This window comes from Echiichthys vipera, assembly GCF_963691815.1.
Source record: "Echiichthys vipera genome assembly, chromosome: 3".
NCBI lineage: Eukaryota > Metazoa > Chordata > Actinopteri > Perciformes > Trachinidae > Echiichthys > Echiichthys vipera.
The window spans coordinates 6,853,276-6,868,417 of record NC_139828.1 but is presented as its reverse complement, the minus strand read 5'-3'; the positions used below and the strand labels follow the sequence as shown (position 1 = coordinate 6,868,417).

General features: G+C 42.6%; 2 protein-coding genes across 2 annotated transcripts in view; one reads left to right on the top strand and one right to left on the bottom strand.

Annotated features, from left to right (window-relative positions):
- Nucleotides 1-152: 152 nt before the first annotated feature.
- On the top strand, nucleotides 153-2,208 carry LOC310945274 (transmembrane protein 69-like). The gene is made up of 3 exons (XM_083911317.1): nucleotides 153-227; nucleotides 999-1,043; nucleotides 1,152-2,208. Exons 2-3 carry the CDS (start codon nucleotides 999-1,001, stop codon nucleotides 1,947-1,949), a joined length of 843 nt encoding a protein of 280 aa, XP_083767443.1. The 5' UTR covers nucleotides 153-227; the 3' UTR covers nucleotides 1,950-2,208.
- Nucleotides 2,209-2,727: 519 nt separating this feature from the next.
- LOC310966450 (mitochondrial adenyl nucleotide antiporter SLC25A24-like) overlaps nucleotides 2,728-15,142 on the bottom strand; it is a 14,211-nt gene continuing 1,796 nt past the window's right edge. Inside the window, exons 2-10 of the mRNA XM_083940181.1 lie at nucleotides 12,904-13,030; nucleotides 12,719-12,806; nucleotides 10,053-10,164; nucleotides 7,003-7,161; nucleotides 6,054-6,206; nucleotides 5,789-5,896; nucleotides 5,476-5,643; nucleotides 5,160-5,310; nucleotides 2,728-3,792 (exon numbers count right to left, since the gene is read on the bottom strand). Of these exons, the coding sequence (XP_083796307.1) occupies nucleotides 3,611-3,792; nucleotides 5,160-5,310; nucleotides 5,476-5,643; nucleotides 5,789-5,896; nucleotides 6,054-6,206; nucleotides 7,003-7,161; nucleotides 10,053-10,164; nucleotides 12,719-12,806; nucleotides 12,904-13,030 (1,248 nt within the window). The 3' untranslated portion in view covers nucleotides 2,728-3,610. The remainder of the gene's footprint in view (nucleotides 3,793-5,159; nucleotides 5,311-5,475; nucleotides 5,644-5,788; nucleotides 5,897-6,053; nucleotides 6,207-7,002; nucleotides 7,162-10,052; nucleotides 10,165-12,718; nucleotides 12,807-12,903; nucleotides 13,031-15,142) is intronic.

Genomic DNA, 15,142 nt, shown 5'->3' with positions numbered 1-15,142 from the left:
CAGACTCAGGCCTATTATTATTATTATATATTTCTTCGGCTAGCTAGCTTCTGTTTAGATCATGGTTTAGATATTTCACATTCAAGGCGGAACTGTAGTTCCAGGACGCCTCTTGTTTGAACACGGAAGGAATACACCGCGTACCAAAGTGTTTTTACCAACTAACGACCGGATGACCCCGGGAATAAACAAGTGTTAAAGTATGGAGTATTCAGCCTGAAACAGAGGTAATTATCGTCCGTATTTGGGGAATGTAACGTTAATTTAGTATGTTAAGACATTTAGCCGTTACCTTGGCAACATGTCGGTTATGTCACACAGCCAACGTTCGTCTCTGCAGTAAAGAAACACTACTGACTTCAGTGTGTCACACTTTAACATGTCTGCACCCTGTTCCGGGTTCAACATCCTGATTTATTTATTGTTTTAAAGAAATTAATTTACAATAAATAATGATAAAATTAATAATAACAATAACACCTCAACATACATACAAGGCACAGTGGGAAAAAAGGATAAAACTTAAATGGTGTCACAAATGAAAGCAAATAGAAAAAAAATAATAGTGAAAATAAATATATGAAACGTTGACTATGTATCTCTATTAAAAGCTATATTCAAATATAAAAATAATAATAATAATAATGCACCCACGGGGCGTTTGAGGGGTAAAGAATGAAAGTATTGCTTTTCCATAAAAAATATATGTATTTAGTCTTAATGTTCTAGTTCCAGCTGAATATTTTCTGTTTTGTCTTGTTTTATGATCGTGAAATCAATATGTTAAGGTCTTGTGGGAAACTGATGGATGTTTACATTATTTTTGTGACGATTTATTGACCAAATGCTCTACTGTGAATATAATCAGTAATTAAAATAATAATTGTTGCAGCACATATTCAAATATATACGTGTGTTCATATATATGTGTTAACTTTGGGTGATATATCTTTTTGTGTTTTTCTCTGTCTAAACTGATCTGTTTACTCTTTCATCAGATGCTTTCTATTATATTTAGAAGAAGCACCTGTGCAGCCCAGAAGGTAACAGACCATTTGATGTCCTTGCTCCAAAAGCTCCTATTTCTAATAATTTATCATTTTAAAACCGAAATGTATTTTAAATATTTAACATGAATGTCTTGTCTTTAGGTATGGCGTTCGGCAGGTCCTCCACAAAGATGCTGGACATCGGTCCTCACTGGAGCTCCTGACGGTGGATCCAGCTCCCTGCACACCTGCTGGGCCTCAACAGGAAGGCTGCTGTTTTCAGAACGAGATGACAGACAAGTAAAACCTCCTGCTGGCCTCAGTTTAAGGGGGATTGAGCTCTTCCAGAGGACCCAGACTCATGCACCTCCATTTTTAGTCAGGAACCAACATTTCCACTCTTCAGCTGTGAGGCTCAAGAAGCGACCGAAGCCAGATGAACCTCCCAGAGAGCTGGATCTGCTGCGCTACGACATGAAGGAACTGGGGAAAAGTCCAAAACCTGCCTTGTATCTGGGGTTTGCGGGGCTGATCCCCTTCGTCGCCCCCACGTTGCTCATGGCTGTGACCGAGGGCTACTTCCCAGAGTTGGCATATGCTCAGTTAGCTTACAGCGCCTCCATTCTTTCCTTCCTGGGTGGAGCGCGCTGGGGATTCACTCTTCCTGAGAGAAGCCCAGCCAAACCTGACTGGATAAACCTGGCCAACAGTGTGGTTCCCTCCCTCATAGCCTGGGTGTCCATACTGATGAGCGACAACATTGTTTCTTCAGTCACCATGGTCATCATGGGGCTAGGGATCGCGCTGCATTATGATCTGGCTCTGCTGCCGACTTACCCCAGCTGGTTCAAAGCCTTGCGCTCCATCCTGACCGCTGTGGCGCTTCTTTCACTTACTGGCACACTCATAATATATGGACTATACCCAGAAAAGAAGCTATTCTCTGACTTAATAGTATAAAAATATAAAAAACAAGTCAGGTATTTCTTGATATTACCTAATCACAGGTCTGTCTGGTCATGGTCTTTGGTTTTTCACAGTGGGTCGAACCTTAAAGCCTCTGTGTAGAAGTTCTGTACGTTAGTATAGCAGCTTTTAAGTTATTCTGATGAAGAAATTAAGTGATTTTCTTTTTGCTTTTAAAGCTACCACTTGGAGTCACCATAATCTGAATCTTTCAAATGCCAGACATCAAAAGAAATTTACAAAATAGACTGAAAATGTGTACGTTTTTGCTCGATGAATGCAAATAAATGCACTTTTGTCGCCCGGCATACTGAGTTCTTTTGACTTAAGTGGACTGTTTTTTCCACTTTTTCATAACCCAGAGGTCTTCAATTTGAGATAAGAAAGAGAAGATGTTAAGTGTTTTTACTTTAGTGACTATTCAGAGGTCAAAAAGTATGTTTTGAGTGATTACACAGGAACTGGATAGGTGGAAAGCACTTCTCTTTCAGTTCGTTTCTTCCGCTACAATGCTACAAATGGTCAGGATCAGACAACTAAAGCCAGGAGTATTGACGTCGCTGAGAAAAACATTACATCATGTCTAAAGTGGAGTAATCTCTACTTAAAACCTCATGGGTCGCACAGCACACAGGGCTCAAGAGAAAGCTGCGTTCAGAGTACAGTTTTCAGAGCGATACGTTGCCATACATTCATGAAAAAACGTGAACATGTATTGGCAAATTTATTGCACCATAGGAAGCTGAAAATAAATGCACTTAAAATGTTTCACTTTTGTATTCAAATGTATTTATTAAAGTAAACACCAGCATCTAAGGAACCAAATATTGGAAAGAAAGGCAAGAGAGAAAGTGGAGGGTGAAGAAGTCCACAGATATCTGAGAAAAATAAGGCACGCGACTCCCCCTGTTCACAAACCCGCTCCCAAAAGGACACACCTGTGTAGAGACAGTGCAGACACAGTATTGCACTTCAAATATTCCCTCAGATTTGTGGAACAGCTCCCCACTCACACAGTTTTCACAATATATTGGTATAAAGGTGGATGTAAGATGTCAAATTCCAACTTTTGATAAAGATAGCAAAAAAAAAGATCAAAAAAAGGTCTTATCCCACTTCACAAGTGCTCCAGTTTTTAGATCTTGTTGGTGCCTTTTGGTCAAATACTGGAACATGTGTGACATTACAGGACCCATACGTAAAATAACGGATACAAAACATTGCCATTCCAACCCAAATCAACAATTAAACATAATAAAATGAACCTCTCCAAGTGTTTTTGGTTTTCCTAGACTAAATATCACCTCTTTGGTTGATGAAAGTGAGACTGACAGTGCAATTAAATCTGTGGCTGCAAACGACATACAGTTGGAAACGTTGTAGAAGACTTCATTATGAGCCCTGTGCGCGTTAACTATTTAGGCTCAGTGTCCCAACCCAGCAAAGTCCTGCGATCGCTTTAAAAACTTCAACAGCCGACTACGACGGCTCCATCTGCTGCAGCAGTTTGTGACCTACAGGTAAACGAATCCTCTACGTGACAGTTTCCCTAATGTGTTAGAAGGAACGTGTTTTGAAAACAATAAAAAATACAAATGCTGCACATCCCCTTTACACTCGCCCAAACACGCACAGTCCCAGATGACTGCGCTGCCTTACTTCTGAATACCCAGCTCGGACTTCATGTGCTCGTACACCACGTAGCTGATGCTGACGGCCGGTATGACCTTCATGAAGTTGGGCAGAATGCCACGGTAAAGTCCCGTGAAGCCCTCCTTTTGCACAATCTTCTTCACCATCAGGTTCATGGGCAGCTGCTCTGAGCCCTCGAGAGATGCTGAGAAAAGAAAACGACATAATGAGCAATAAGTTTGGTACCAAAGGCAGACATACCACTTAGATCATGGGTGTCAAAGTCAAGGCCCCATGAATGATCTTGATATTTGATTAGTATTAGATCTGGCCCGCACGCCACAGCCGCCTGCTGGTGTTTTTCACGCACCAAAACTACCCACAATGCACCGGTAGCACGCAAACTCACTGCAGCGCCGCAAGTGGGCCGCCTCGGCTTCATTATTCATCCGCATTCAGGGCAGATGTCAACTTTCAGCACCCCCCCTCCCCAATAATGGCTAAAGGGAAGGTGGACGATGAGAACAGGATGTTTCAAGCTCGGTGTGAGGCAGAGCACATGTTCACGGTAAAGGGCAAAGCTGTGTGTCTTTATCTTGATATTAAGGAACACATTTTATTTTTTGCTGTTTGCCTGTTGAAAAATGTTTTCCTTGAAATAACTAAAGTCATAAGAAAATCTCGCTTTATTCATTTAATGTACAGGACAAGTTTGTTTTTGTCTGTGAGCCTGTTGAAAAATGTTTTCACTTGAAATTACTGACAGAGCCGTACAAGAATATTGGATTATTCATTTAATTATTAAATAAAATAAGGTACACTGTGTTAGGTCTTGGTCCAATAGGTTATATGCAATCATTTTAGTATGTTTTCATAAACATTGAACCAGTCCGGCCCTCGGCTTGTAGCAAATTTGTTGTTTTTGGCCCTCTGATGTATTTGACATCCCTGACTTAGATGATGCTGTCAGTGCTTTCATTTGACCTTGAGTAACTTCACAGCTAACGCCAAAACTGTCTCAGGGGAGAAACGTTTGGCTTTTGAAACTGTTGGGTACAATATTTACAATACTCATAATTGCTTCAAACCATGACAAAGTGGCTCAACACAACATGAAACAGGAAGAGAATAGCGCTAGTGCTGAGTGGGACTATATAAAACTCTAAATACACTCAACCTGTCGTGTATTTCAGTCTCTAAATAAACCGGTGCTGTCGACATAAATATATGAATTTCTGAAGGGGTCCTAGTCATTTTATTTTGTCAGGTTGTTTTTTATATTCATTGTTTTGTAAGGTTTTATTGTCTTGTCATTATATTGTTGTGTGTGTTGTGTTTGATTTGCCTGTGTCACATTAAAACATATACATAAACACAAACAAACAGCCATGTTAATATAAATATATATAAAAGAAAAGAATGAAATCACTCAAAGCTCAATTGATTAACTTATTTCTATATATTTATAATTATTTACTTTGTTTAAATCCCTTTGGATACGATCATGAGTAAATACCAAAAGTGCTGCATTAAAAGTTGGCAGAACTGTGAATGAGGTGTGGTTGTCTGTACCTTGAGCCTGCATCCTGGTGCGGATCAGAGCCAGAGGGTAGCTGGCCAGCTGGCCACACGTGCTGGACAGGGTCCCACAGCCAAGCAGCACCAGGATGCCGGGGTTGGCCGAGTCTTTGGCGTAGCGGGACAACCAGAAGTTCTTCAAGCTCTGGTGAGGATAAGTTTTGCATAAATCGGGTCTGACTGGACAGCGACAGGGAGGTTAGTCCCTATAGTAGCCATTAGATTGTACCGAGAGCACTTGAAATGTGTCCTCCCTGACAGATGACGTTGAATATGGAAATGGAGCTTTGTATCTACATCCTCCACGTACCTCGTACACGGCCAGATCGATGCCAGCGTAAGGGATGATGCCTATGAGATTGGGGACGTAGCCCTTGTAAAACGCCCTCACTCCCTCCTTCTTCAGGATTTTCTTGGCACAGTCGAACATTCCTGTGTATTGTCCGGTCTTCCTCAGCGTCAGACGGGTTTTCATCACCTGCACAGACGTAGATTTTAAGCGATTGCTGACAACACTTCTACTTAAAACACTTTGCAGCAGTCTGCAGCTGAGAGAAGGTTGCCTGCAGTGTCACTGAAGCTGAACACTTCCCTCAGATACACCTGTCGACACGTCTGCTCACCTCCATGGGGTAGATGGCCGTTTGTGCCGTGGCTCCAGCCAGCGATCCGGCCAGGAACCTCTCGTGGGTCTTGATCTTCCCGGGTTCACTGGACAGAGCCTGCTTAAACTAATGACACACAGCGATAACACAGCGTTGCATTAAACACTGAAACAGCATCTCGGGGAGTCATTATACATTTAACTCTGCATCGATCTTATGATCTTTGATATTAAAATGTGTGTCAGTGGTTCCAGCACAAAGCCTGTATTGGTTTGGGATGTACCTGCTCATAGGCCATGAATTTAATGGCGGTCTCAGGGGCGATCTTCAGCACGTTGATGCCGTTTCCTCTCCACAGAGACGTCAAGCCTCCTTCTTTTAACATTTGCTTGAAACCACTGACCAGGCTGATTTTGTTGCTCTTGGAGGAATGGACCTGTACATAAAGAAAACATGCACTGTAAGCCATTACTTTAAAAAGTATAAGTATTGTATTAAAAGGCAGCATTTACAGTAAGCTGCATGATATAGATGTTAACCACCCAAATGAGGGGATTAGTGTCACCTTTTTTCCCCCATTCTGTTGGTAAATGGACTTGTTCTTATATAACACCTTTCTTCTGACTACTCAAGGTGCTTTCACAGTGTTTTCACATTCATCTACTTACCATCTAATCTAATCATTCACACCACATTTACACACCCATGTGCAGCACGAGGAGCATTTCGGGGTTCAGTGTCTTGCCCAAGGACACGTCGACATGAGGACCAGGGAAGGTGGGGATCGAACCGCCAATCTCTCAAATGGAGGACAACCCACTCTAGCACTGAGTCACAGTCGCCCATATTTCAGTAGTACGTACTGAGGGATTATCAAAAACGTATAAAAAAAAAACTTAAATATGTCTTCTAACATTTTTTCTAACATAAGATATGAAGAGTTAATTTGCAAATTCCTTCCTAAATCATGTTTCATTTTGTTCAAATCTCAGAAATATGCGTCAAATGTTGTTTTAATAGGATCCCTCTCCTTTCTTATTTCATATATCAGGTTTTTTACCCTGACCTCAAAGGAACATCAATGAAACTGCCGTTGGTTTATTCATTTTAAGAATTACTTAATGACTCGTCATATATTAGAATATACATATTATGCAAAATGGGATTCATTCAGAGCCTCTGACAGAGTGGACATGACAGACAACAAATGGAAGATGAAAGTTTGGACTCACCTGCATGAACACTTTCATCCTGTCCAGCGGGGCGGTTCCTGTTCGGGACACGGCGCCGGCCATAGCCCCCGCTGACAGCTGCTTCCACCACACGCCGGTCGTCTTCTCCTCCTCCGTGAACTCATCTGGGATGGAGAGGCTGTCACCGATGTCCAGCACCTACACACACACAACACAATATCTTTAATCCTATAATTAGATACTGTGTGAACTGTGTTTCCCTTCTATAAACTGTCTTCAAAAACTTACGTGTATATGCCTTTTTACTGTTAAAAGCTTTCAATCTTTTCAAATTGTCATTTCAAACCCGTGGAAGTCCACGTTTGAGATTAGTTTAATTGAATAACAGCTTCCAAACAGCTTAATTAGCACCTTTCGCCTCGAACAGACAAACAGGGTGCTCTTCTCCAAGGTCTTACGTAACTCCAGGTTCATGCTGTGCAGTCGATTACATCATCGCACGGCGCTTAATGAAACCGGTTGTTTCAGTGACATTAAATCAAAAGTGTTTTTAACCTCGCTTGTCACTGCGATCTAATTAAAACCCTTTAAATAATAACAAGTTTGGATGAATCCTCTTGTGATATGAAGCCTTACACCGATAGTAGCGATTCATTTATAACAACATATTGTCCTGTGCACAGACTGCTGCTACATCTGTACTCGTAAAGACGCAGAACAGAACAACAATGTCATAAAATCATGAATAATATTCAAGGAAGGAACACTAGCTTTGAGAATCCTACGATGTCCTCTTCAACTTTGTCAGAGACGTGGTGATTTAATGGGAGGGACAGAATATTAGGGAACACCTCGCAATATCGCTGAATACAGTGACACTGGTGAATGAACGCCTTTGTCTCACTGTGTCAACAAACACTTATTATTACACATTTTAATGATGTTGCATTGGAGTGCATCAGAATAGCTCAAATGTTTACGTTACAATTTCCAAACGCAGGGATATTGGCCTATCATTTAAAGAGAGATTTAAAAATATAAAAACAATATATAAACAAAGTCGTAGCAGTGTCGCGATGATGAAGAAGATTGTGATATCATATTATTTCCATATTCAACGTTATGGAAGCAAAAAGACATTTTGCTCCTGCACATTTAACGTGTCAGCCTACTTTATAGTGGAACTAGAGGGATCAGCACGTACTCATAGAACTGGAGTTACATCCAGGTAACTACTGCATTTGCAATCTTTTCTAAGTTACCTTAAACAAATCGTTACTTTAATTCAACATACTGGATTTTTCAGTATCTGCGAGAAGCTCAAATTGGCCGCGCTCATGTATCAAAACCAGGTTTTCATTCATGAGGCTAAAAGTATACACCCACCATGTCCACCTCCACCTCATTGATCTCCCCATCATCTTCAAAGGCGATGAAAAACCAGTTCCCCTGCTGCTGCTGAGGGCGCAGCAGAGCCACGGCCATCTCAAGCCTTTGGTCAAGCTGCCCGTCCAGTACGATGGATTCCCAGTGTCGCACAAGCTCCTTTTTAAACTTTGCTTGAGCGGGACCCTCGACAGAAAGTGCTCCGTCACAAGTCGAGGCTCTGCAGTTTGTACCGGAGATGGCGAGAAGCTCTCAATGCCGTGGAGGTTACCAACTCACTGATGCCTCACCTCAGCAGCCTCACCCCTGTCCTGTCCTGTCCACTCACTTTCTCTCTCAGCAACCTGGCCCAATCCCCCTGACGAGATCATCCCCCTTAAATGAGCTTATCTCCGCCTCAGTTTAGCAGCCGCAGGTTTATTTAACCCCGAGGTTGTGCCGGTGAACGGGGCAACACACGTCAGAGATTAGCCATTGACTGGAGCAGGCTGTGTCTCTGACATGCAACCGTAGAAGGAATCACATCATTTTTATATAAATGCAACCATCTATATGTGAACTTTCACTTAGAACGTGGGATGTTAATATTTGTTTGAGCTGCAAAACGTTTAGGTGTGAAATATTGTTTGATATTAGGATGAAATTTCTAGAACGGGACCGATTCCCTGCTGAATATTGTTTTCTTGCCACTTCTGAATAGAGCAGCAATGATTAGTCAACCGACAGAAGAAAAACTCAATATTTTGATACACGATTAATAGATAAAGTTATGTTTCATGTAGAAATAGCACAAAATGCTGTTTTTTCAGCCTCTCAAATATGGAGATTTCCTGCTTTTCTCTGTTTTATATCATATTAAACTGAGTTTCTTTGGGTTTTAAACTGACAAACAAAGACTTTTTAAAGGGACCACACTATTTTCTGACATTTTAGAGACCTAACGATTAATCTGGAAAATAATCAGCAGATTAATCGTTAATGAAACAGGTCATCATGAAAAAGTGAAGTCTTCTTTCTCCCTTCCTCTCTTCTCTCACCTCCTCCCTCGAAACAAATCTGTTGGCGCAGAGATGCTGATCTGTTGCCAAAGTCTCCGTCCAAATGCGGCATCAGCTGACTACTCTTTCAAGACTTTCCCTTTTAGTGCGGTGCTTTTTAAAGTAACGCCTGGTACAGTCAACGAGCATGAAGATGGTTCGACCTTCACGTCCACCTTCCATTTTTTATTAAAATTAAGTTTATAACCCATGATTATTTTTCTATGTTAGAGCGACCTCGATCTGCTCAAGTTGGCCTTGGTCCCAGAGCAAAATGAAAATAATCAAAATGAATTTCTTACGCTAACAATTTTGTTTCTGGGCTGAATCATTTTCCTCATTGAGGGAATTTGGGAGCCTGAACAGCATGCTTAATCCTCTTACACAGGAAACTAAACAAATATGATACGTATTTACCAACATTAACACTTTAAACATTACATTAATACTTTAAAGCATTAACTTTTGCTCCACAACATCACAACAAATCTTTACATTTGGCATATATTTTGGTCTGAGTTTACCACTACGTTAACCAGCATCCATCATTACAGTTATCTCCCTCTAACACACGCATATACACACACAAACACACACACACACACCCACACACACACATTAACACAAACACATGCCCACACACGCACACGCACACACTCCTCTTACCGTGGAGTGCTTCCAGTAGCGGATAATCTCCTGCAGGTTGGTGGCGGGGTTAAACAGGAAATGCTCCCTCCATTCATTCCAGTCCAGAGTCATGGTGCCGTCCACATCGATACTGTACGACAAAGAAAGACAGCAGATAATCTTTCATATGATGTAAGAGCTGTTTTGATCTACATCCTGAACCAATTAAGGTCCAAGTAACTGGGCTCACTTATTGGCTCATGTGGGTGGAAATGACTTATGGATTTACATAAAAGAGGCTCTTTGTATTTTATTGTTGGAGGGAAACGACTGGGGACGTCTATTGGAAGCACACAAGCAAACACGTGCAACTAGCTGGACAATAAATCAAATTTATCGGATTTATTTAACAGGATCATAACAATATCTTACTGATTTTGTATGTTTTTTGTCCATTTTTGCCTTGTTAGTTACATAAAACCATAACTGAGGGGAGAGAGAGACGTGGGATGACATAAAATTTCCCACACCTTCTTAAACATCAAATTCAAGGACTTTTTAAGGATGCTCCAGGCCCGATTCCCTCAAAGTCAAAGACCCAACACAACAGGACAGGTTAATTGGTTACAAAACTGAGATCTTTTTAATAACTGATTAGTTGTCTGGTCTATAAAATGTTGATCGGTGTTTCCCAAAGCCCGAGATGACGTCCTCAAATGTCCTGATTTGTCCACAACTCAAAAGATATTCAGTTTACCGTCAGAGGGAAAACTATTCACATTTAAGAAGCTGGAAACGAGAACAACAGAGGCTTGAATGTGTGGACACCTTTCAATTGTCAGAGGGAAAGAGAGATTTGCCTGACAGATGGTGAGGGAGCATGCAAACAAGAAGCAGGTCAGGTTAGGAAGACTGAAATCATCCAAACCGCCACCAACAGCAAAAAGTCTTTACCATTCAGTCAAATTTCAGAATTGAAGCAAACAAACGCGCAATGACATTTATATTGTATACTTAGGAAGGAAACCTTAGGTCTCCTCTATAGACCAAATCACTGTGACGTCACACTAGCAACAAATCACTAACTCGGTGGACACCTGGCAGCTGATTTACATCGTGGACATATGTAAAATATGCAAACTTGTTCATTTCTGTTGTCATTTTCAGCCTTAACTGTAATGTTTAACGATATCTAGGTAGTTAAACCCCTCTGTCCGACCTATCTGACGTCTTTTCTGTGCTTATTTCATGTTCTGTGTTGTTTTGTAGCGTCTTTAAAACCAAATCTAGCGTCACGAACGGCATCATCTCACCGCTGGTCGGGCTTAACAGCTAGTGCTCATTTTAGATGAATGAGTTAAGAGTAGATCCAGTTTTTGCACAGAGCTTAGATGTTTACTACCCGGACGTTATTGTAAACAAACACTGCGATTGGCTCAAGAGACCATTTCACAGTTGTAAACAAACATTTTAATGTGTCCCAGTTTATTTCCTGTTGCAGTGAATGTGAATGACAACAGCTGACAGGAAGTTAACAATGACTCAGGCTGTTGCCTAGCGATGGAATACCATTGAAAGGGTCCAAAATCTAAATAAAAGTCTATGTCCTCGTCTGCTCTACGTATCAGTTCGGCTGGCACACTCATCAACGCCTCTCTGTGGTTTTCAAACATATCGTTCTGTCTGATTCACAGTCATGCACATCCTGCTTCACTTCTCTTTCTCAGGTCTCACTATCAAGCGTGCAGCGTACTCGTGTACATCTCACTCATCTCACTCAGTCATCTTCAACCGCTTATCCGGGGTCGGGTCGCAGGGGCAGCAGCTTTAGCAGGGGACCCCAAACTTCCCTTTCCCGGGCCACATTAACCAGCTCTAACTGGGGGATCCTGAGGCGTTCCCAGGACAGTGTGGAGATATAATCTCTCCACCTGGTCCTGGGTCTTCCCCGAGGCCTCCTCCAAGCTGGACGTGCCTGGAACACCTCCCTAGGGAGGCGCCCAGGGAGCATCCTTACTAGATGCCCGAACCACCTCAACTGGCTCCTTTCAACGCAAAGGAGCAGCGGCTCTACTCCGAGTTCCTCACGGATGGCTGAACTTGACTCCTGCCACCCTCCTGAGAAAACCCATTTCGGCCGCTTGTACCTGCGACCTCGTTCTTTGGGTCATGACCCAGTTTTTATGTCCATAGGTGAGGGTGGGAACGAAGATTGACCGGTAGATCGAGAGCTTTGCCTTCTGGCTCAGCTCTCTTTTCGTCACAACGTGTACATCTGCCGCCTCTAATTTTGCTTTTTCAAACACAGAACATGCTGCTCTCCTTTGGAGGACACTTGGAAACCTACAGTGACCAAGCTAACACAAACTAGTTTCTTTAATTGGACACTTTTTAACCAAACCTAAAGAGAAAACTCTCTCCTTTTCAATGATCTTATTTCCTCCGTGTTTGGATACGTTCTCCAACAGGGTCAGACGTCTCGCCAGCTCTTTATCATGTGCCTTTATCATCAGCCCCCAGCCCAGTTATCAGTCCCCCACACTGGACCCCACCTTCTTTCACTTTTAGCTTAAGGTTCATGAGGGTTTTTGCTTGGAGGCACATTCCCATGAGCCTTTTCCCCACATAACTAACTCTTTAGAGAACACTAAATATGCAGAGTGACCCTCCTAAATGAAAAGCAGCTACAAAAAAGTCAGAAATACCTCTGAAGGATCTTCTGCGCCTCCTCTTTGCTTATGTCCATCCCCAGGTCGCCAAGGGACTGCTTTATCTCGTTAAAGTCTATCCGACCTGTTGACATTAAAAACACAGGACAATTAACAGCATTTAGTTTGAGCGTTTTTCAACATTCATAAACCTGTAGGTGCCCGATAAGATAACCACCCACCATCGTTGTTTTTGTCCAAGCTCTTGAAGGTAAGTCGCAGCTTTTTCTCGTGTTCCTTCAGATACTTGGAGAACTCGTTGAAGTCAAGCCCGTCATCTTTGTCTTTGTCTCCGGAGGAAACGATTTTCTACAGAAAAACACAGAACACGTCGTGTCACAGGGGCATCAGAGACTGTTGGCTGTGTGACCCGTCAGTGGGTGGTGGGAGAGGTTTTGATAAAGTCTCCTTTTTCACACAGCAGTTCCTTGATTCTGCCAGTTGGTGACAGACGAACGCAGCTAAATCCTCTGATTCTACATTTCCTGCTTTGCTTTTATCCATTTGCATAGTGCTATGTACATAAAGACGATCCTTTGTTTGCAGAGGGACGGTTAAGATCAAGCGAGAATCTCATTCTCGTCTTGCTACACTGTACAGTAGGTGCACAACAATGTGCTGATTCAGGATCAGTTCCTCAGAAGAAACTTAAACCCAGGCCTCTGTGTTTCTATTGAACGGTTCAGGTGCATCCTTGTAATAAAGCGGCGAAGTCCTGCCTTTGTTTTCCGAATACAAGGGACTTCAATATGAACTTCTGATGCATGTATTACTATGACGATTAAAAAACATTATCTGGTCCCGTTTGAATTCATTCATCTTCAAACGCTTGTCCCTGTCGGGGTCGAGGGGGGCTGGAACCGATCCCAGCTGACATTGGGCATGAGGCGGGGTACACCCTGGACAGGATGCCAGTCAATGTGTCCTGCGCCTACGGGCAATTGTTGAGTCATCACTTAACCTAACACGTGCATGTCTTTGGACTGTGGGAGGAAACCAGAGAACCCGGAGAAAACCCACGCAGACACGGGGAGAACCTGCAAACTCCAGAAGCCCCAGCCCAGATGCGAACCTGGAACCTTCTCGCTGTGAGGCGACAGTGCTAACCACTACACCACATTTTTAAACCACATCACCTGACTCGACTTACTAAATCACATGAACTGCCCTCACACAGGTTACTTGTTGGACTAGGTGGGTTTTTGATTGGTTGGAATTAAAACCTGCAGCCACAGCGGCTCTTTACTGGATCAGTTAGACACCCCTGATATCCTGTCTCATCCTCCTCTGTTTGAAAGGTGTTTTAGCGCCTGTCTCTTTAAGCCCAGCCTGCACCGATTGGCTTGCGAGGAATATATGGCACACCTTTGCAACGGTAGTTCTCCACCCGTGGGTGAAGATACTCAGATGGTTTGGGGATCGAATCTGAACGGCTTGTTGAATCCCATGTTTTCGGATCTATCTCACACAAAATCAGTGTCCCCTTTAAGGAGAAGAAAAAAGTCGAAAGTGTGGGAAAAGTCACGTTTCAAGAGCAGCCAGTGCCCATGTTTATTACCTCAATATCACATAACTGCCCCGACGTGGAAAGCTCCTGTTTCACAACACCTGCACACACAGCAGTGACCTCTCCTCCGACACTTTTTCCCTGACTCATACTTTTACACTTATCGGACTCACTGATGAGCGTGAGGAATGTGGGATTATTTGATCAGCAGAGGTGGGACCTTGCTCCACAATAAAAAAGCTCACCTGCACCTACGCTTTGAACCTTGAGACGGTTTTAAACATTCTGGTGCTGCTGTTGTTTTTCAGGGGAAAGCCCGGTTGTTTAGGTCAATGTATGATTGGTTCGTTTTAGGGGGAAGACGTGGGGGAAATCGTGTTTTAGGACTCAAGGGGGTTGAAATACACGTCACACACGGACGGCAGCAGGAACACACACCCGTCTGATCTTTTGCACACTGAACAGACACGCTGGAGCAGTTTGGGGTTAAGTGCCTTGCTCGAGGGCGCCTCAGTGGTGGAAATGAAGAAGCTCTTTCATCAGCCCGCTCTGTGAAAGGCCTGCATTCAAAATGTTACTGCAGCAGTGAAAATGCCCTGAAGTTAGTGAAATAAAGTGAAATTTGAGAGTTTTCTTTCCTGAAACTCACAGTGAAGATCATGCGGTGTGATCGAAAGCTCCAGAACAGCTACCAGGAAAAATAAAACCTACGCTTTCAGTCTAAATTGGACAAGAAGTCTTTAAAGTGCTCAGAAAAAAAATAAAAAAAACTTTAACATCTGTTCCATGACACCCGGATAACCTCCATTTGTGATGAAGATCATGTGACATAAGCTTTCTCACTGTGTCGTTACTGAAGAGTGACATTATCAGATTATTTCTGGACAAGATCATAAAATATGGATGAATATAAA